General features: G+C 34.1%; 1 protein-coding gene across 2 annotated transcripts in view; it reads right to left on the bottom strand.

The window, feature by feature from the left end:
• Positions 1–21,215, bottom strand: part of kin17 (kin17 DNA and RNA binding protein) — a 155,827-nt gene that overhangs the window by 86,335 nt on the left and 48,277 nt on the right. For both annotated transcript variants that reach the window (XM_090390976.1, XM_090390977.1), the window contains exon 5: positions 6,118–6,283. In XM_090390976.1, coding sequence (XP_090247102.1) covers positions 6,118–6,283 — 166 coding nt within the window. The remainder of the gene's footprint in view (positions 1–6,117; positions 6,284–21,215) is intronic.

Genomic DNA, 21,215 nt, shown 5'->3' with positions numbered 1-21,215 from the left:
TTCCTAGCGAGTAAGTCAGCTTTCTCGTGGTGCACCCTGTTAGGTATCTACCTGCATACTGAACAAACGAGAATGGGCTGGCAATTTGGGATTTAGCTGACCAAATTGTATTCTTATTGGCTTAAATCAAAGTATCAAATGATGATACAACATGACAGAATTTCATGCCGGCTGGGGCTTCGCCCAGTTAAACAAGGTCCCCCTGTTCTTTTTGCCAGGGAACCACGGCAAGCTGCGAAAAGTCAGCTACTGCAACAAATCTGAAAACAAACCACAACTTAACATCACCAGAGTTCAAGATCAGTACTATCAACATAAGAAGCCAGAATGGCAAAGAAATCGAGACAGCTGTGGAATTAGATAAGTACCAGATCAACATAATAGGGATGACTAAAACAAAAACTGGTCAGATCTTTCTGAGCAATAAATACAAAATGTTATATTCAGGCAATGACAATCAAGGAAAAAGGAGGAGTAGCCATAGTATTCAATACTAAATACGAGGCTAATTTTATTGAATGGCTGGTAGGCAGTCTCGCATAGAGTGATGTGGGCAAATATCAGAATGGGGAACCGGACAATGAGACTTATATGTGCCAATGGTCCCACAGAAGGTTCTACAAAGGTAGAAGTGGAGGAATTTTTTTGAGGCTTTAGAGAAAGCAAATGACAATGAAAAAGGAAAAGTTGGTCCTTGTTGGGATCTAAATAGCAAAGTTGGAAATCATTGTCAGACATACAAAAATATTTTGGGAAAATTTGGAGAAAAGAGCAAAGATAATAATAATGGCAAATACCTGTTGTATTTCTGCTCAGAACATGGGCTGGTTATTACTAACATAATGTTTCAACGTAAAAATGTGCACAAATTCACATGGAAAGCAGTGGCAAGGAATCAGAAAAATCTCATTGACTATGTTATTGTTGATAGTGATGTATTCTTCCTGGTGCAGGACACCAGAGTTTACAGAGGATTTGAAATTGGAAGTGATAACTATTTAGTCTTGAGCAGGATAAAACTGAATTTCATATTGAAAAGAAGAGCATGTAAGAAAGTTTTAAAGCGAATAAAAGTTGAGCAGCTCTCAGATGTGAACTGTAGACCAAAATACACAAAGATTATTGAAGAAAAAATAAGAGAGTTTGAGAATAGAAACCAAATCTTGGCGATTCAATGGCAAGCCCTGAAGAAAACAATGATTGATTCAGTCAGAGTGGCATGTGGTGAGGTTGTCTGTAAAGAAAGAAAAATCAGAACTCCATGGTGGACACAGGAAATTAAAGAGGTAGTGAAAGAAAAGAAGAAAGCACATCAAGAGTTCTTGGTAAATAAGTCAGCTTGTGCTCTGAGAGAATACAAGAGACAAATGTAAGAAAACTAAACACTGTGTAAAACTAGCTAAACAAAAGTCATGGGAGGACTTTGGTAAGAAGAAAATAAATATCAAGAAGGTGGCAAGATATTCTGGAGGTTGTTGAAGCTCAGAAATGGAGGAAAGAGTGCTGTAAAAGGAATTCATCATCATCATCAAATTCCTGCCATGTACACTCAAGGGGTGTACAGGACATGATAGTACTACATGAAAAAAATTACATCATTACTAACTTCCTATCTAATTTTCCTCCAAATTAGTCTGTTACTTGTCAAGACTCCAACATCATTAGATGTTATATTTCTATCGTCTAAGGCATTTTTTACCGTATCAATCCACCTATATCTTGGTCTTCCTCTGGGTCGTTTTCCTGCCAACCTGGCAGAGAACACTTGTTTTGCTAATCTTTCTTCACCCATTCTGTTTAAGTGACCATACCACCTGAGATTAGCTCTGCTAACGCACTCCTGAATGCTGACAATGTCAAGTATTTTCCTAATATCCTCATTTTAATATGATATTGCCATTGATGCCATCTGTTCACGCCTGAAATCTTTCTCAGGACTCTCATATCTGCGGTCTTTAGTCTTTGGTCAAGTGTTTTATTTCTGACCCCAGCTCAAGTTAAAACTGGTTTGAACACTGTCTTGTATACAGCTAATTTAGTGTTCCGACTAATTTCTCTCTTATTCCATATGAATTTATTCAATTGACTTCCCACCATACCAGCTTTGCTTATTCTGTTGTCTATTTCTATATTTAATTTAACATCTTCAGTAAAAATTGTGCCTAAGTAGCTGAAATGTTTTACTTGCTCCACAGGCTCTCCATTCACAACACAGTTGACATTTTCAATGATTCTTCCTATTTTCATTTTCTTTGTCTTTTTATTGCTGACCTTCATACCATATCTATTACAACAGTTATTCAATTTAGTCAGAGAATCTTGCAGACTTGTAACGGATTTATTTAGAAGTATAACATCATCTGCATAAAGCAAAGAGTTGACATTAACATCTCCAATTTTGATATCATGTTTAATACCACTTTCCTTCGTAATGTGATCCATATAGATATTGAATAACAGAGGGGATAATGTACATCCTTGTCTCACACCAGATTTAACATTAAACCATCTTCCTGTACTTCCTTCAATTCTATCTGCTGACTTACAACTCAAATAAAGACTAAGTATTGCTTGATATAATGCCCCATTGCCACCATATAACTGTAGCGTATTGAATAGCTTATCTCTTGGCAACTTGTCTTATGCCTTTTCCAAATCGACAAAACTTAAATACAGATCTTTGTCATATTCCCATGCTTTCTCGACTATTTGTCGTAAAGTGAAGATCTGATCCTGACAGCCTCTATTAAGCCAGACTCCAGCTTGTTCTTCACCAAGCTTTTCTTCCACAATTCTTCTCAACCTTTTCTCAAGTATACTTGCATAGATTTTGTCAGGAACACTCAGTAGAGAAATACCTCTGTAATTCTCACATTAAGTTTTATTTCCCTTTTTTATATGGGTACTATGAGAGCTCTACTCCAATCATCAGGAATTCATCCCTCTGTCCAGGCTTTCTGAACTATGCAGCGGATATCTACCCATAAGACTCTTATATCACCATACTTCAGCATTTCTGGTCGAATATCATCTACTCCTGCTGCCTTTCCACATTTCAAGCCTTTGATGGCTTTTTCTACTTCAAGTATGGATATGTATTCCTATCTGCATGCCTGGTCAGTGTTTTTTACCACTGTGCTGTCATCACTGCTTGTTTCATTTAACAGCCTTTTAAAGTAATTACTCCATACTTCAAGGATATCCTTTTCTCCCGTTTTCATTTCACCTTTGTCATCTCTAACTCCTTTTACAGCACTCTTTCCTCCATTCCTAAGCTTCTTCAACAACCTCCAGAATATCTTACTACCTTCTTGATATTTATTTTCTATGTTCTTGCCAAAGTCCTCCCATGAGTTTTGTTTAGCTAGTTTTACACAGTGTTTAGCATTCTTGCATTTGTCTCTTGTATTCTCTCAGAGCACAAGCTGACTTATTTGCCAGGAACTTTTGATATGCTTTCTTATTTTCCTTCACTGCCTTTAACTTCCTGTGTCCACCAGGGAGTTCTGATTTTTTTATCCTTGCAGACAACCTCACCACATGCCTCTCTGGCAGAATCAATGTTTTCTTCAAAAGGTGGCATGAAAACAGGAGAAAAAGATATCCTTGAAGTATGGAGTAATTACTTCGAAAAATTGCTAAATGAAACAAGCAGTAATGACAGCACAGTAGTAAAAAAACACTGACTGGGCATGCAGTCAGTAATACATATCCATACTTGAAGTAGAAAAAGCCATCAAAAGCCTGAAATGTGGAAAAACAGCAGGAGTAGATGATATTTGACCAGAAATGCTGAAGTATGATGGTATAAAAAAACTTACAGTGGCTGCACTGCATAGTTCAGAAGGCCTGGACAGAGGGACGAATTCCAGATGATTTTAGTAGGCCTCTCATAGTACCCATATATAAAAAGGGAAATAAAACTGAATGTGAGAATTACAGAGGTATTTCATTACTAGTGGTCCTGGTAAGATATATGCAAGTATACTTGAGAAAGAGTTGAGAAGGATTGTGGAAGAGAAGCTGGGTGAAGAACAAGCTAACTTCTAGGTTTTCAGATTTTCACTTTAAGACAGAAAGTTGAGAAATCATGGGAATATAACAAAGATCTGTATTTAAGTTTTGTAGATCTGGAAAAGGAATATGACAAGGTGCCAAGAGAGAACCTGTTTAAAACGTTACAGTTATATGGTGAAAATGGGACATTATATCAAACAATACTTAGCCTTTATTTAAGTTGTAAGTCAGCAGTTAGAATTGAAGGAAGCACAGGAGTGGTAGTTTAATGTTAAATCTGGTATATTCATTATCTATATGGATCTAATTATGAATGAAAGGTATTAAACCTGATATCAAAACTGGAGATGTTAATCTTGGCTCTTTACTTTATGTAAATGATGTTATACTTCTAAATAAATCGGTTACAAGTCTGCAAGACTCCCTGACTAAATTGAATAACTATTGTAACAGATATGGTATGAAGCATTAAAAATGCAAAGACAATGAAAATAGTCAGAAACATTGAAAATATCAACTGAAAATATCAACTGCATTGTGAATGGAAAACCTATAGAACAAGTAAAACATTTCAGCTACTTAGGCACAATTTTTAGTGAAGATGGTAAATTAAATATGGAAATAGACAATGGAATCAACAAAGCTGGTATGGTAGGAAGTCGACTGAATAAATTTATAAGGAATAAAAGAAAAATTAGTCAAAACACTAAATTAGCTGTATATACAAGACAGTGTTCAAACCAATTTTAACTTATGGATCTGAGAGCTGGGTCAGAAAGTAAAAGACTTGACCAAAGACTAGAGACTGCAGATATGAGAGTCCTGAGATTAGGGGCATGAACAGATGACATCAATGGCAATATCATATTAAAAATGAGGATATTAGGAAAGAACTTGACATTGTTGGCATCCAGGAATGCATTAGCTGAGCTAATCTCAGGTGGTATGGTCACTTAAACAGAATGGGAGAAGAAAGATTAGCTAAGCAAGTGTTCTCTGCCAGGATGGCAGGAAATAGACCCAGAGGAAGACCAGGATATAGGTGGATTGATACACTAAAAAGTGCCTTAGAAGACAGAAATATATGACATCTGATAATATTGGAGTCTTGACAGGTAACAGACTGATTTGGAGGAAAATTGTAGATTGAAGTTAGTAAAGATGTAAAATTTTTATGTAGTACTATCATATCCTGTACACCCCTTGAGGTTATATACCAGGAATTTGATGGTGATGATCATAAAGGTGATATGTAAAGTGCAGATAAATACATTCTAGATGTTTGGAGTAATTACTTTGAAAGATTTCTAACTAAAACAAGCAGTGTCAGCATGGTGACAGAAAACACTCAATAAGAATGAACTCAGGAATACATATCCATATTTGCAGTAGAAAAAGCTATCAAAAATCTGAAATGTGGAAAGGCAGCTGGAGTAACTGATATTTCATCAGACATGCTCAAATATAGAGGCATAAAAATTCTATAGTAGTTGCACTGCATAATTTGGAAGGTTGAATTCCAAATACTGGAGTAGAACTCTCATACTACCTATTTATAAAAAGAGAGAGAGAAAAAAAACAACTAAATGTAAGGATTACAGAGATATTTCCGTACTCAGCATTCCTAGTAAGATTTAGTTCTACAGTGGCTGCACTGCAGAATTCAGAAGGCCTGATCAGTAGATTGAATTACAGATGAATGGAATAGAGTTCTTATAGTAACTATCTATAAAAAAGGGAAATAAAACTAAATGTTCCATTATGAATTTAAACAAAGACAGCAGAATGTATCTGACTGTTGATAGTCTTTCCCTATTACTGAGTCAAATACATAGTCGTCAAAGAGCAAACCACTATTATTATGGTAACTGCCTTTAGCAATTTATGTATGCAAAAATACTAATAATAATGCTTCTCTGAAAGTCATTGATGCTATTAAGCATTATATTAATAATTCAGAACCGACTCTGTACACACTTATATACTTGTTATAACACGGGCTTCTTGGGATCTGACTATTGTTTTGTTAAGGAAAAATAAAAATATCTAGGAGTAATTTTTTTTTGTCTGTACATTTATAAATCAGGAATATTTTATTACCTAATAAACCATCCTTTTTCTGTATGATCCACAACACAATAGCCTTCTCTACCCAACCACTGTACAAAATCTGTTAATGTCTCCCACTGCGTAGAGTTCATGTGTAGATGATGACGATCAGCAATATATTCTTGATAAACTTGGTTGGAATGAACCCTTTTTGTTCCTGAAAATGAATTAAAACAAATGCAAAAATCTATAAATATTAGTAATATCAACTTTTATGGGGGGCAAAAATGATTTATACTAAAAAAGAATGCAGCTTATAGCAAGATATAATGCTGTTTGAGATTCTTGTAAGAAATAATTTTCCATAAGGAATGCTATTTTGAAATTCAAATCACAATAATGAGCTTCACTAGTGATCTGCAATGTTGAACATTTCAACATTGCAGCTATCCTGTTCAAAACAATTATGTTTAAATAACAGCTTTGATAACATAAGGTCTAAATTATAAAGATACTCTGAATATCAAATGGAAAGAAAGTTATATCTTAAATATGAAGCTCAAACATTTATAGAACCAAAATAACTAAAAGTGCAATCTAATAAATGTTCAGGAAGAAGTAAATAGAGTACTTGTGACCTCTAACTCCAGCTAACACCACTATAATAAATGTGGTGTTTGCTAATAAACTCCACATTCACTATAAATTAAAGATACCAAGAAATTATATACAGTTACACCCAGAGTTACATAAGTAATGCATTCCATAAACCTTTAAGTAATTAATTTTACGTAAGTTGAATTTTCATTGCCAGTATATATTTGCTCAGGCAAATATTCCCCCTCCTCAATTATTTCTGCCAGAAGTTCGAAATCGACTTGCCGTGTCTGTATCTGCACTTGCTAACTCACCTGTGATTTTGATGCTGTGCAGATTTGTACATTTCTTGAATCATTCAAACCATCCAGCACTAGCTTTAAATATACTCTCTGTGTCTGTGATGCCGGCCTGCTCTTTTAAATCCTTATATAAGGATACATCCTTCTCCTGGATAATCTGTAAACTTAATAGTATCTACTTCTGTGTCAGATCATCAATCTAGTGAGACAACAATTTCTCCATCTCTGATATCAGGCCTAGCCTCTTCTTGGTAGTAATTGTGCCCGTCAACACGATCGCACCTTTCGTGCTTTCAACAATGCAAACTTTATCCTTCACTATAGTATTCACTGTCGAAATAGGTCGATTTATTTCCCGAGGTATTGTTGATAGAATTTTCCCACCTTCATACATACGAATTATTTCAACTTTTCTTCTAAAGTAATTGCAGAACCTTTGTTTTTTAGATTTATTACCAACGCATTCGGTTTGCATTTGCATTCCATTTTAAGGGTAAAAAAATCACGAAACTAGCAGTGATAATAAGTGACTGAGCTAACTGCCGAGGCATCTACTCCTGTACTGTAATAAAGCTGTCAAAGATGCACCTGCACAAAGCCACAAAAGTGTTCATACATGCTAGTAGATTTATTACGTAACTGCGAATTTATGTAAGTCGAGTGTTACATAACTCAGGGTGTAACTAGACTTGGTTTAATCCTTTATCCAAGTGTAAGCAAACAAAGTTTGCGCCTGAAGTATTTTCAGAACTGGGGCAACTCATGGTAAAGGTGGTATGACTTCACATCACTTACAAGGAGATGTGCTTTGCATTATGAGAAAAGAACAAAAGACTGGATAGATGATTTAGAAATAAAGAAACGAGATGGAAGAGAGTTCATGAATGAATCTCAGTCCAACCTCAAGTTCTATCTGATTCAACAATTTCCATTTAACAAGTTGCTGATAAAGAAGTGGAGGATGCCTTGAAAAACTGTTCTTTTCTTCATTCAAATTGCTACAGCATTCATTATGGCAAAATTATCATTATCTAATTCCTGATATCTTAACAGAGTGCACGGTACTACATGAAGACTTTACATTACTACCTATCTACAACCTGACTCTAAATTATTCTGTTATCAGGATGCTGATACTGTCAGATCTAACATATCAGTGTTTTAAGGCAATTCAAACTGCATCAATCCATTCAGATAATGGTCTTCATGTGAGCCTTTCCACTGCCATCCTGGCATCAAACAGCTGTCTAATTTCTCTCTTACTGTATACAAATTTATTCAGTTGACACCATAAGCTCTACTCTATCTGGAATTCAACTTCTAACCAAACCCTCATAATTATGCAATGTAGCCACTGCAAAACTTTTATATCTTCATGTTTCCATATTTAAGAATTTCTGGTCAAATATCATGTACTACAGCTGCCTTTCAACATTTTAGGCTTCTGATAACTTTTTCTCCCTCAAGTATTGATATGTACTCCTGATTGCATTTCTCTTAAAAGTTTCTATAACTTTTTATTTTATTTAGCAATCTTTTAAAGTAAATATTTCAAAGTAAATAAATATCTAGAATAATTATCTTCTATATTCTTCCCCATGATTTATGTTTAGCTGCTCTTACACATTGCTTGCTTTCTTACATTTTTCTCTATATTTTCTCAGAGCACATGCTGATTTACTGGAAATTTCAGTATGTTTTGTTCTTTTCCATGACTGTCTCTTAAACTCCCTAAGTCTATCATGGAGTTCTATCCTTGCAGCAATTTCATGCTTTTCTGGCTGAATCAACCAATGTTTTCTTCAATTGGTCACTGATTCTCCAAGGTTTGATTCTTGTCATCAAACTCTTTCATTTGTTCATTGATGATATTTGAGTCTAGAGATCACCCATGAAAGTTGCTTCACTTGATTTCTTTTTAAAACTTCCTTAAACACTTTTCTTTTCAATATGATATTCAGGTTTTTTCCTACTCAAAATTAAATTGTGATCACTGCCTATTTCAAATTCCATGTGTACTCTTCAATCCTATACCAGTATGAAGATGTCACTATCAACAATAACATAGTTAGGCTTTTATTTCCCTTTGGATTTTATTTTTATAATTTTGCATATAGTTTATGTACCAGTTATATATCAATCTCTAAATATAATTCCTTAATGTGGATGTTTCTTTCAAGTAATCAAAAAATGCAAAAATGAATAAATAAATAAATAATATACTAATTAAAATAATTTTTTATTCTGTTGATTGAAAAATCCAGTAAAAAAAAAAAAAAAAAAAAATATATATATATATTTAAATATACCTATATAATTTTAGCTACAATTGGTATATATCAGTTAATAATGACAATGCCCTTGACAAATGATAAAGACCAGAGTACAAATAATGTCTATAAAGAACTGTTATAACGGATTTTCAACTAAAGTGGATTAGTCAGTCTATTAAAAAGATATGATTATCCTCCTAGAAACTCAGAGATAGAAAAAACTGATCAGAGAATACATGAAAACTGAAAGAAATAGAAATACCAGGTTGATAGGATTCATCACCCTATTAGAGAATTAATTAGGTTCCTGTGAAGCAAAATTATTGGACCTAACATGTTAAGGGGAAAATGAGATTTTAGCTTTCAGCCATAGAGAATTTAAATATTTCCATGGTCTACAGAAAATTTAGATATTTTGCTGCTTCATAGTGCAGTATGGGTTTGGAAGCAGTTATATCCAACCCTCAAGACCACCCACAATAATAATCTGCTACAAGTTTCCAGTGAATGAGTGGATCTGATTATCACTAAAATAGAAAAAATTCTAGAAAATATTCCCTAGAATTTATCATATGAATAATGTAATACTTATAATAATATATCAATGCACACATCTTTGACAATTGCATTATTTACATATGATAAAAGTCAGTGAAGTGTATTGCACATTGCAATTAAAAATATATTTTATAAATTTTAAGAAGAGTCCTTTGGTAGAAAATAGTAGTATTATATGATATAATAATTTTAATAGTTAAAAATTATTATAATTATTATAATATAAAAATTAAAATAGCTAAAATACTACTATTTTCTACTTAAGGGGACACTTCTGGAAAACTGCAATCTAACATACTCATGAATGCAATGTGGAATACACTTGACTGGCTTTTATCATATACACATAATGCACTGATCAAAGGATTTGTGCACTGATATATCAAATAGTTTTACCCACGGTTTTCCAGAGTCCCACAGCACAATATACTGTATCATGGGTCTAATCCTCCTAGTAAAACAAGCCCTGAAACAATCTTAATCAAATTTCATTCCATTACTTACACAGGAATAAAAATTGCCATAAATCCCTTCTGGGCCCTCAGGCATGGTAAGATTTTTGTAAAGAGAACACAATGTTTAATAGATAGTCATCACACGCAGATAACTGAAAGACAATAAAAAATGGCAAATTTTAACATGTTACACAAGTAACAAGAATAACAAACAAAATAAAGCAAAACCAGAAACAAATAACAAAGATACCATACATTTTCAATGTTGACTGTAAATGATCAATGTAAACACACACACACACACACACACACATGTGTGTGTGTGTGTGTGTGTGTGTGTGTTTTATTTTTTTAAAGGAGGGAAGTCAGTTCTGCCTACCTACTTATTTTCAAAAAAAGGCATTAAGAAAAGAGACCAAACTAGAAAATTACCCAATATGTGAAGCACATTATAAGAGAATTACTAGTAGCATTAATATCATTACTAAACACATAACAGAATTGAAGAAAAAATGATACTGTAATAAGAAAAATAAAAATGAAACACTGCTACAATTATAAACAAAAGCTAACTTACAAAAACTAATTTATATCGAAAAGTGATACCAATGCTTACAAAAGCTATAATACAACCTAACACTGATGTTATGAAATGTGCTGATAACATTCCATGTCAACTAACCTTATGTAAAAGATAACATTACTGTCACAAAGCATGGGATAGAGTACACAAAATAGGAAGTCCATATTATGGTGTATACATTTGTCCAATATATGGAAGTCCAATATATGGTGTATATATTATTAAGGGTATACATTTTTCAATATGTACCTGGTGTGGAAGTAATCAGCTTTGAAAGGAAATGTATACCCTTTACCCAAAGATAAGGCTGACCTAAAAGCATTATTCTTCTCCTACAACTCCTGTAGTGATGATCAAGACAAAATACTCTTCAACATTTTACCAACTACTACTACTCAGCACATGCCAACTTTAGTCCTATCAGAAAGGTGTCAGAAGAATAGCTTGGATATGAAGTTTCTAGTCCTCATGACATCCCCAATTGTGCTTCAACTTGTGCTCCACAACTGATGCCTATCCTATATCATCTCCATATCTTTAAAAATCCTCCATCTAGCATCTACTCTACAGCATGGAAATAAGCCTATATCCAACCCATTTCAAAGAAAAAAGCCAGCCATCAAACTATTATTGCACTCACTGGAGAAAGTGACTGAGAATCAGCTTATTCACTGCTTAGAGGCTGATCATGTAATCAGTGGCCATCAATATGGATTCTTCTGCCACTCCCAATCCACAGTGGATCAACTTGCTGACACCCCCCCCCCATCAATAGATACAGAGATGATACAGGATAGGCATCAGTTGTGGAGCACAAGTTAGTACTTTCACTTGTGCTCTTTCTTCTATTCATATCAACCTTTTTTCACTAATCTCACATTCTATCCATGATTTTGTCAATGATAGCAATCTCAATTCTTCTATTTACTTTAATGGAGTAATAACTGAGTAAAATCCATTAGAACAAGAATGTGTATTCATAGAAGTTTAAAGGTAAAAATTAGATACAAACATATCAATTTCTTAACCCATTAGAGTGAATGAATCAATAAACGATAATTAAAAAACAATGGCATGGAGAGTGGTATCTTTCTCTCTATAGTCATGAAAGTGCTAGTATAAAAACTATTGTACTAAGTAAGCCTTAATACGAGGGTGGTCTGAAAAGTTCTCAGCCATAGATGGCAACACTATCAGCAAGATTCATTTTTTCTAAGTTGGTACATCTGTCATAAGCATCCATGTGAAACTGCAAGTTATTCTATCAAGTAGTTTGTTTTATACAGCTGTCTGAAGGAAAAGTGTTGTATTTATCCCTTGAAATGGATAAAATTGAGTATCACACGGTTATAAAATTCTTTGTAAAAGAAGATTTAAAGCCAAAAGAAATTCATAAAAGTTTATGGGCACTCTTCTCCTTCGTTTTCGACAATTAAGAAATGGGCTGCCGAGTTTAAACGTGGGCGTACCAGTGAAGATGATCCACGTGAAGGACATCCAAAAAGTGTAACAACACCAGAAATCATTGATCAAGTGCACAATATGGTATTGGATGACCGGCGAGTCAATGTGCATGAAATTAATGAGACTATAGGCATTTCAAAAGAATGTGTAGGATATATTTTGCATGAAGAATTGCATATGAAAAAACTTTGCGCAAGATAGGTGCTGCGCTTGCTCACAGCAGATCAAAAATGCATTTGCATGAAAATCTCTGAACAGTGCTTAAAGCGTTTTAACAAGAATAAAACCGATTTTGTGAGTCGATTTATTACTATGGATGAATAGTCAAAACAGTGGACAGAAGCCGATTGTTCAGCGCCAAAGTCGATTCCATCAGCAGGAAAGGTAGCGGCATCGGTGTTTTGGGATGCTAAAGGCATTTTGTGTATTAATTATTTTGAAAAGGGTAAAACAATAACCAGGGAATATTATTCCAATCTTTTAACCAGACTAGATGAAAAAATTTGAGAAAAGACCCGGTTTGCAGAAGAAAAAAAGCATCTTTCATCAGGATAATGCACCTGCCTCAAAAAATATGGCAATGGGAAAATTAAGTGATCTGCACTATGAATTGTTGGGACATCCACCCTATTCTCCAGATTTGGCTCTCTCTGACTTCTATCTCTTTCCAGAACTAAAACTCTTCCTTGCTGGTCAGTGTTTTTCTTCAAATCAGGAGGTGACTGCAGCTGTAGAGGGGTATTTTGCAGATCTTACTGAGAACCACTACAGGGACGGGATAATGGGCTGAAGCATCACTGGAATAAATATATTAGTGTTAAGGGAGATTATGTTGAAAAATAAAAATAATTTTGAAATTATAAATTCGTTTTTTTCATTGTTAGGAAGAGAACTTTTCAGAACACCCTCTGTGTGTGTGTGTGTGTGTGTGTGTGTGTGTGCGCGCGTGCATATATACACTTACAGGGCTTGAAAAAGCACTTGTTTTAATAATGAAATACTGTGAGTTGGCATATTGAAAAGAATTTTCACTGAGGAAAACTCACATAAAAAAACTATATTAGAATAGAATTTTTGCCTAAGTATCATAGGTATCGTCAATACAAGATCACAGAATGACAATTAAACATTAACAGGCAATTCTAAAAAAGTACCACCTAAGTAGCAATTTAAGATAACTATAAAAAGGCAGTAATTCCTAACTTACCAATTACTTTTCTTTGCCACTCTTACAAAATCTTTGTAAAAATTATACAGAATTGTCTAAATAACATTTACAAACAACATAAGAAGAAGAACAAGCTGGCTTTAGAAAAAACAGGTCAACCACATCTTTACTCTTCACAGTCTGGCCAAAATCACATGGAACAAGGAGAGAGAGAGAGAGACCTTTATTGCTGTTTTGTGCATTTTAAACAGGCATTTGATTCTGTCAATAGAGGAAAACATATTCAAATACAACAAAGAAAAACACAGACTTTGAAATACTAAGATTTGTTTCAAATTACTATCAGAATACAAGTGAAGCAGTTCAATATAAAAATATCACAATTAAAAAATTTGAAGATTGAACGAGGTGTTATGCAAGGATGTCCGCTCTCCCCATGGCTTTAACATTTTTATCCAAGAACTCATTAATGAAGCATTAATGAGTTCTTGGATGAAATAACTCATTAAAGAAGCATTGTCCTCAACAAAAGGAGTAAAAGTCAATGGAAGACTAATCACACATCATATATGCAGATGATGTAGTAATTATAACAGATAACAAATTAAATTGCTAACACCAGCTTTCAAACTCACAAGAAACCTGCAGAAATTATCACATGATTATAAATTCAAGTAAAACAAAGATAATGAAAATTGAAAGACACCTGGCAGATATATATATATAGACAACACTTAATCAGGAAACCATAAAACAAGTTAATGGTTTTTATTACCTAGGAGCATATTTGACTTCAAATTTAAATGACATAGCAACAATAAAACACACTCTCCATAGCAAGGTCAAAAATGGATAAACTTCACAAAATTTGGAAAAATAAAATTCCTACAACTCTAAAAATAAAACTATAAGAAAGTATAAATACTACCAATAGCTTTCTATGGGGAAAACACTTGGAAGAACTTAAAAATGGCTTTTGAAATTAAATGCTTCAGGAAAATCAATGGAACTCATTGGACAGAACACAGACTAATGAGCAAGTGCTGCAAGATTTGAATATCCCTACCTCAACAATTCTTAACACAGTTAAAAAGCATCAACTACATTGGTTTGGTCATATTGTACAAATGGAACAGGACAAACTTCTTCGGCTGGTATTTGAGAGCACTATGGAAGGTACAAGACCAAGACTAACATGGCATGAAGTCCTTAGAATTACAATGGACTTTCAAAGCTTGTTGGTATATGAAAGAGCTTGCTTTGGACAGAGAACACAGGATGGCTGTTATCCACGTAGGACTCAACAAGTCTTAAGGAGGGAAGAAAAAAAGAATATATATATATATATATATATATATGTTAAAGATGCCAAGCTATTTTAAACTTCATTTTACTCCATTTCCCAAGTAAGCAAACAGACAAACAAGTCAAGTTTGCCTGCACGTATTGGAAGTCTAGCTGATCCTCAAAGTAGTGCAAGTCAAGGCAACTCATGGTAAACGTAGAATAAGCTCTGATCACTATTCTTAATATTTACCCTCAATGCACAGCCCATCTCCTTGAGGAGATGTATGATGCTATGTATTCAAGGCAAGGGGCCACTACCCAGACCGGTTTCGACCTTTATTGAGGTCTCATCAGTGGTAGCCAGGCTAGAAATACCAAGATTTTAGTAATATGGAGCTTATAAGTATTTTACCAGAACAAGTTACCATAAGGTGTTTTAACCTTATTAAATAAAAATCTTTGGATGAGATATAAATGTAGAAAGTATTTTACCTTGGGTATAATAAATGTTAAAGATACCAAGCTATTTTAAACCTGGTTTTACTCCATTTCCCAAGTGAGCAAACAGACAAACAAAACAGGCGCAAACTTGACTTGTTTGTCTGTTTGCTTACTTGGGAAATGGAGTAAAACCAGGTTTAAAATAGAATATAAAATATATATATATATAAAATTAATCAATACAATTTTTAATGACAGTTTCTATTATTGGCATAGAAAGTCGATCAATGAAGATGAAATTTAGAAAATGAATAACTTCAGCACTTGCTGTAAAAAGATGTTCAAATGTGTTAAGTGCTTCTATGTAGAAGCCTGCATTATCACAAAGGATCACTATGGCTAGTGTTACCAATTCCATTGTTTTTCAAGGAGTATTTATGAAGTTTATTTAATTCGATATAGGATTCATTATTATTATTATTGCCAGAAACCTCTAAGAAATCAGGGACTCATCAAGTCATGATGTTCAGAAATACATTTTTGATGGAGTGGTCAGTTTGTGCTGGCCTGGTTAGTATATCCGCTCTCCAGTCAATTTGAATTTGGATCAAATTCAAATTGATTTGAATTTGATCCAAATTCATTTTGATCAAATTTTGGATTTGAATCCTGCCATGGATGTTTGCGAGTGTCTACTTACTCTGTGTGGAAAGGGCATCTGCGACACCTACCACTTCTTCTTCTAGCAGAAGATTTCACTCCCTAAATCTGGTGAGGTACAGGAGTGACCATAGGGCATCTACAGACATCAAATGTGAATTTCTTTCTTTCTTTTTTTGGGGGTCAGTTTGTCAAAGGTAGGATAAGTTACATTTAGGAGGAATATGAAAGACTCTGTATCAACAGTGGTTGTAGTTTATCTTTTGGAGAAAGTTAAAGGAATTTAATTTGACTAATGGGTTTGTATGCGACTAACAGATGGAATTTCTTTAGTATATGAGCAATATTCAGAAATTCCCTTTCTTTGACCACTACATCTGTCACTCATCAGCACCATCATTTGCAGAGATCTAGTAATATCACTCCACAAGCAATCATCATCAAGAAACCCTTTTCTCTGAATTATACACAAATCTACCATTTTCAGGGGCGGCTCGTGCATAGGCACTGCGGAATTGCAGCACCCCAATTTTTCTCGATATATAAATATATTTATTAATTTATTAATATTTGCTTGTAATATTTAATTTTATCATCAACAATCCTATACAATTCTCCTATTTTGTATAAAAAATAATAAAAATCCATGTTGTAGCACTTAGGAGGGCGAAGGACGCTAGCAGCACTGTGTTTATCACAATGTCATATTGCTACGCACAAAGCATATGCACGTCATAGTGAGATGCAAGCTATTAGCGTAATGCAGCACTGTCCGTCATGCAGTTCCACTGTTGTTTATATGCAGTTTGTGCCAGTAGAGTGCTCATAGTGCTTATCGTGTTTACTCCGTCTCTTTAAATTTTTGGACATTACAATTAAAGGATTTAATTGTAATGTCCAAAAATTGTAAATCCATTCCTTTAATTACAATTAAAGGAATGGATTTTAATTTTAAGTAATTTTGAATTATACTAAACTGTATAATTTTATCGATAATAAATAATATTTTTTCATGAAACAAAACAAGAATATATTTTATTTTAAAGTAATTTTGAATTATACCAAACTGTATAATTTTATCGATAATAAGCAATATTTTTTCATGTTTAATTTTTACCATAATTTTGATATTTTATCTAAACACATATAGACTATACTTACAGTGTATACACACGTATGTATATTTCGAAAGTTGCAGCACCCCCATAATTTCTAGCCACGAGCTGCCACTAACCATTTTCCTCCCAATTATACAATAAAAGATGATCCCCCCCAAAGGATATCTATCAAATTTCTTGCATTTAAAAGGAATTTGATAGGCTCGTTGTATTTCAGGCAAACTGGCCACTTCATCAAAAACATATTTCTGAGCATCGATTAAGCCAAAAGATTCTTTTTAGTAGGTTTTGTTCTCAATTCTTCTTACGAATAAAAGGATATAACTTTGCAACAACAATAATTCTTTCCGTTTAATAAGTGATATGCTTTCTCTTATTGATGTTGAAAGTTTATTTTTCACTAGGTTAGACTATAATAAATTTAGTTTAATCCTTTATCCCAGTGAGAGCAAACAAAGTTTGCACCTGAAAATATCTTCAGGACTGAATATAGTGTTGTTATCTTACCTGAGTAAGTAGTACAACACCAGGCAGCTACTGCTTCTGCCTGGTATCTCCAGCTCTGGGCCTGTCTCCCACTGAAAAGACCTCAATAAAGGTCGAAACTAGTCTGGGTAGTGGCCAATCCCTTAATGCATAACAGTATACATATCCACAAGGAGATGTGTTTTGCATTATGGGAGATACTGGGATAGGAGTGTTGGTAGCTTGCTCCACCTTTGCTATGAGTTGCCTGGTGTTGTACTACTTACCCAAGTAAGATAACAACACTATATTCAGTCCTGAAGATATTTCCAGGCGCAAACTTTGTTTGCTCTCACTGGGATAAAGGATTAAACTAAATTTATTATTATTGTGCTTTCTCTTATTTTTTTTACATTTTATTTATTCCCATTTAGTTTTTTAATTTCATTACTTCCCTTTCAACTTTAATTCCATTTCAGTGCATTTTTATTTCCATTTACTCTTCATCATATTATTATTTTAGTCTCCACCGACTTCCTTTATACAGCTAAAATTTTCATTACATGTCTGCCTCATTCTCCTATTTTATGCTTTTATCATGCCAAGCTATTATCCATGCACAATCCTTTAGAATGGTGCAGAGTTGGACAAAAAAATGGATAACTACCAACTAGGTGCGTGGGTCAATGCATCTTATTTAATTTAATTTTTATATTTCGGATTTTAAATGTGCCTTTAGAGTCCTGTTGAAATGGAATTGATTTTTATAGTGCTAGAGTACGCTAAGAAAGACCATTACATGTTAAATTTTAGTCATCAATTAGAGGAACTTTCTCAAGAACTTTCAGCCAGAAAAGTAGGAAACATTTTTAGTCTCTGCAGCACAAAAATCACCTATAGAACTCACTATTTCAGACATAATATACACCTGTTAAGGTTTAGGACCACAAGATGGTAACACTTCTCTGCCATAATCTCTACCCCCCCCCCCCAAAAAAAAAAAACGTCTTAATTCATTGGTAGCCTTCAGCTCAGTTGTCAGTGATGGCTGTCCACTAGTCTTACCCTATTCTCTACAAGAATAAAGTAGGGAATTTATTTTTTCATATTTTATTCAAAAGTATAACTTTTTTCCCCGTTTCACTAGCCTCATGTTCTTTATTAGTAAAATTACTAGTAAATATTAGTTCAGACATAGGTTAAAAAAACTGAGTTTTTTTGTTTTTTTTTAAAAAGAAAGCCTTCTACATTAATTTTTCTAAAATGTTTTGTTATATTCACTCCTCCTACCACACACGGGGTAGCAAAACCTTTATAACATAACACTGCTATGGGGCAAGTGATTAAAGAGAATTTGCTGATTTGTTCCTTGAACAGCTGAAGGTCACAGTCCATGTGGGAAAAATGGTAGGAAGAAGATGCTCCAAAGAATAGAGATAGGGAATGAAAGAGGAGAATGAGAAGGTGATTCAAAGAGTTTGAAACTGAACTTTATAAGGATGCTGTCTAATACATGCTTGTGTTTTATGTGTTTACAGGAAAGCAAAGGAATGGTGATGGCCAGTTCAATGAAGGACAACTATGAAAAACTTATAGAAAAGACATAATGCAAAAACAGAGCATCTGCAAGATGGTGAGAAGGAGCCTGTGAAACATTTTTAACTGGATTACTCTCTTCTGGATAGCATTAAGCATTCTCAGGAAGATTTTTGGTGTTATGCCAAACATAAGAACAAGGTTGGGCAGATTTGATTTAAGAAGTTGTACAAATGAGAAGTAGTGTCTTGAATAGAAGAGAAAATCAATTTTTTTCTGACTGAGGAGGTTATGGATGTGATATATTTGTGACAGGAAAGGCTAGACTCATACTGTTCTTTAAAGAAATTAACAATGTAAACAATATAATAACTAAACAATTTACTTATTTCCTTTCACCAAAGTTAAATTAGCATCATCATCATTATTAGGAGAATAATACATGCATGCAGACAAATCAGTAAGTGAGAATCTGGAAATATCAAAAGCAAAGGGATGTGAAAATGTGTTTTTTTTTTTCCATAAGAAAGCAACATCTTTCTTAGGTTTTAAAAAAAAAAACTGCTTCTTAGCAGCTCTGAAGTTCGTTAGGTTGTCTTCATGCTCCAGTGATTACAACTGGTTATGATAGAATTTTCAAATCTTAAGGTTAATGAGAGAAATTCAGTAATATATCCAAGTATCCAAACTGTGGGATACCCCCAGCACTGACAGAGAAATGTGAAGAGAGAAAATGGTCATTCAGTTGCCAAGATCAGAAGGCAGACTATAAGATGGTAGTCTGGTAAGGAGGGGGGGGGGGGGCTCAATGCCAGGCACCACAGTAAAATTTCCTGGAAATATCAAAAGCAACAAGGAGTTTCTTAAATCTTTCATGGCTTGTGTCCAAAGGTAGGTTGTGTTGACTAGAATATTTGCTATAAAATTAGTGTTGAATCTATCTCCCCTGTTAGAAATGGGATGCATATAGGCTTCCTTTCACGCTGTTGAGTAGCCAGGTGAGTATAACAGCTTGTACAAGCAATACTGAACATGTTAATTTCCATTTCTCCTCACACGTTAGATTCAATGACCTGTCATAAACAAATAATGATTTCTTTAAAATCTAATTAATGCACTAATAGGATAGTTAATCCTCTGCATGGCATTATGACTACTAAATGCATGTGTTCTTCACATCAGTTTGCCTATTTTTGCAGGATGAAAAACGGGAATTTCTGGGAGGAAAAATTCTGCCATCTCCATATGAAACTGGCTAACTCACCCTTAGTTGAAAAGCTTTGATAAAAAAGATTCCTCACATTCTTGGTTCAAACACAGGTTTGAACCAAGTTCCAACCAAATCGCATTGTAGAAATAAACTGAGCTATAGAAGCTCACTAATTCCAGAATGCAAATGCACAATTGGAGTGGAGGGTAGAGAAAGAGTATCATCTAGACCTGGAGACTTAAGAGGTCTAGGCTAGTCAGGATTTTTCTGATGAAAGATTAGAGGAAGCATGAAGTGGATTATTCTTGGTATAGTATAAGGTGATTTTCCTTGGTTGTTTATACAAGAGTTGAAGGAGGAGACTGGTGATAAGGATCAGCCTTATCACTGGATGATGTTATGATACCACCATAGTAAGTACTCGTTATAGCAAATCTGTGTGGAAGAGAGGAATATTTTGTTATAGTGCGAGTTCACCATAGTGAATTTAGGAAGAAAAAAGACTGCCCTCCACTCCATTCTCATGAAATAAATACCAGACAAGGTATTAACATTCAGATGGATAACTATGGCTTCAAGAACTTACCTCAGGGGATCATCACTCATCCCTTGCAGCAAGCACACAAACTGGTCCTCAATTTACTCCCACCACCCTCATACAATGCAGAGTTTCAAGTAGAAGCAGCTGACAGTCAATGAAGTAATTTAAAAATTTGATTAGCTAAAGACGACTATATTCTTTTGATACCAGTCTCATATTTAGCATTGTTTAGGACAGTGGTGACAAACCTTTTTTGTGTGTGTGTGCCAAAAATTTCTCAATCAATTTACTGACGTGCAGGGCAGTTTTTAATACGGGAAAAATTAATAGAAAATTAATCTAACTTAATTTATTTATTTATAAATTTATAATATATTCTTGGATTCTGAATGAAGAGAAATGGAAATCGTTAATATATCATTCAGAATCCAACATAATCTACCATTCCCTGAGCAATATTTGTTTTTTTTTAAACTAATAGTCTCATGCAC

The sequence above is a fragment of the Typopeltis vanoorti genome, chromosome 1 (assembly GCF_054136105.1).
Source record: "Typopeltis vanoorti isolate ZY-2024b chromosome 1, IOZ_Tvanoo_1.0, whole genome shotgun sequence".
Taxonomy (NCBI): Eukaryota; Metazoa; Arthropoda; class Arachnida; order Uropygi; family Thelyphonidae; genus Typopeltis; species Typopeltis vanoorti.
Note: the sequence above shows the minus strand (reverse complement) of the source record. Positions and strands in the feature narration are given on the sequence as shown.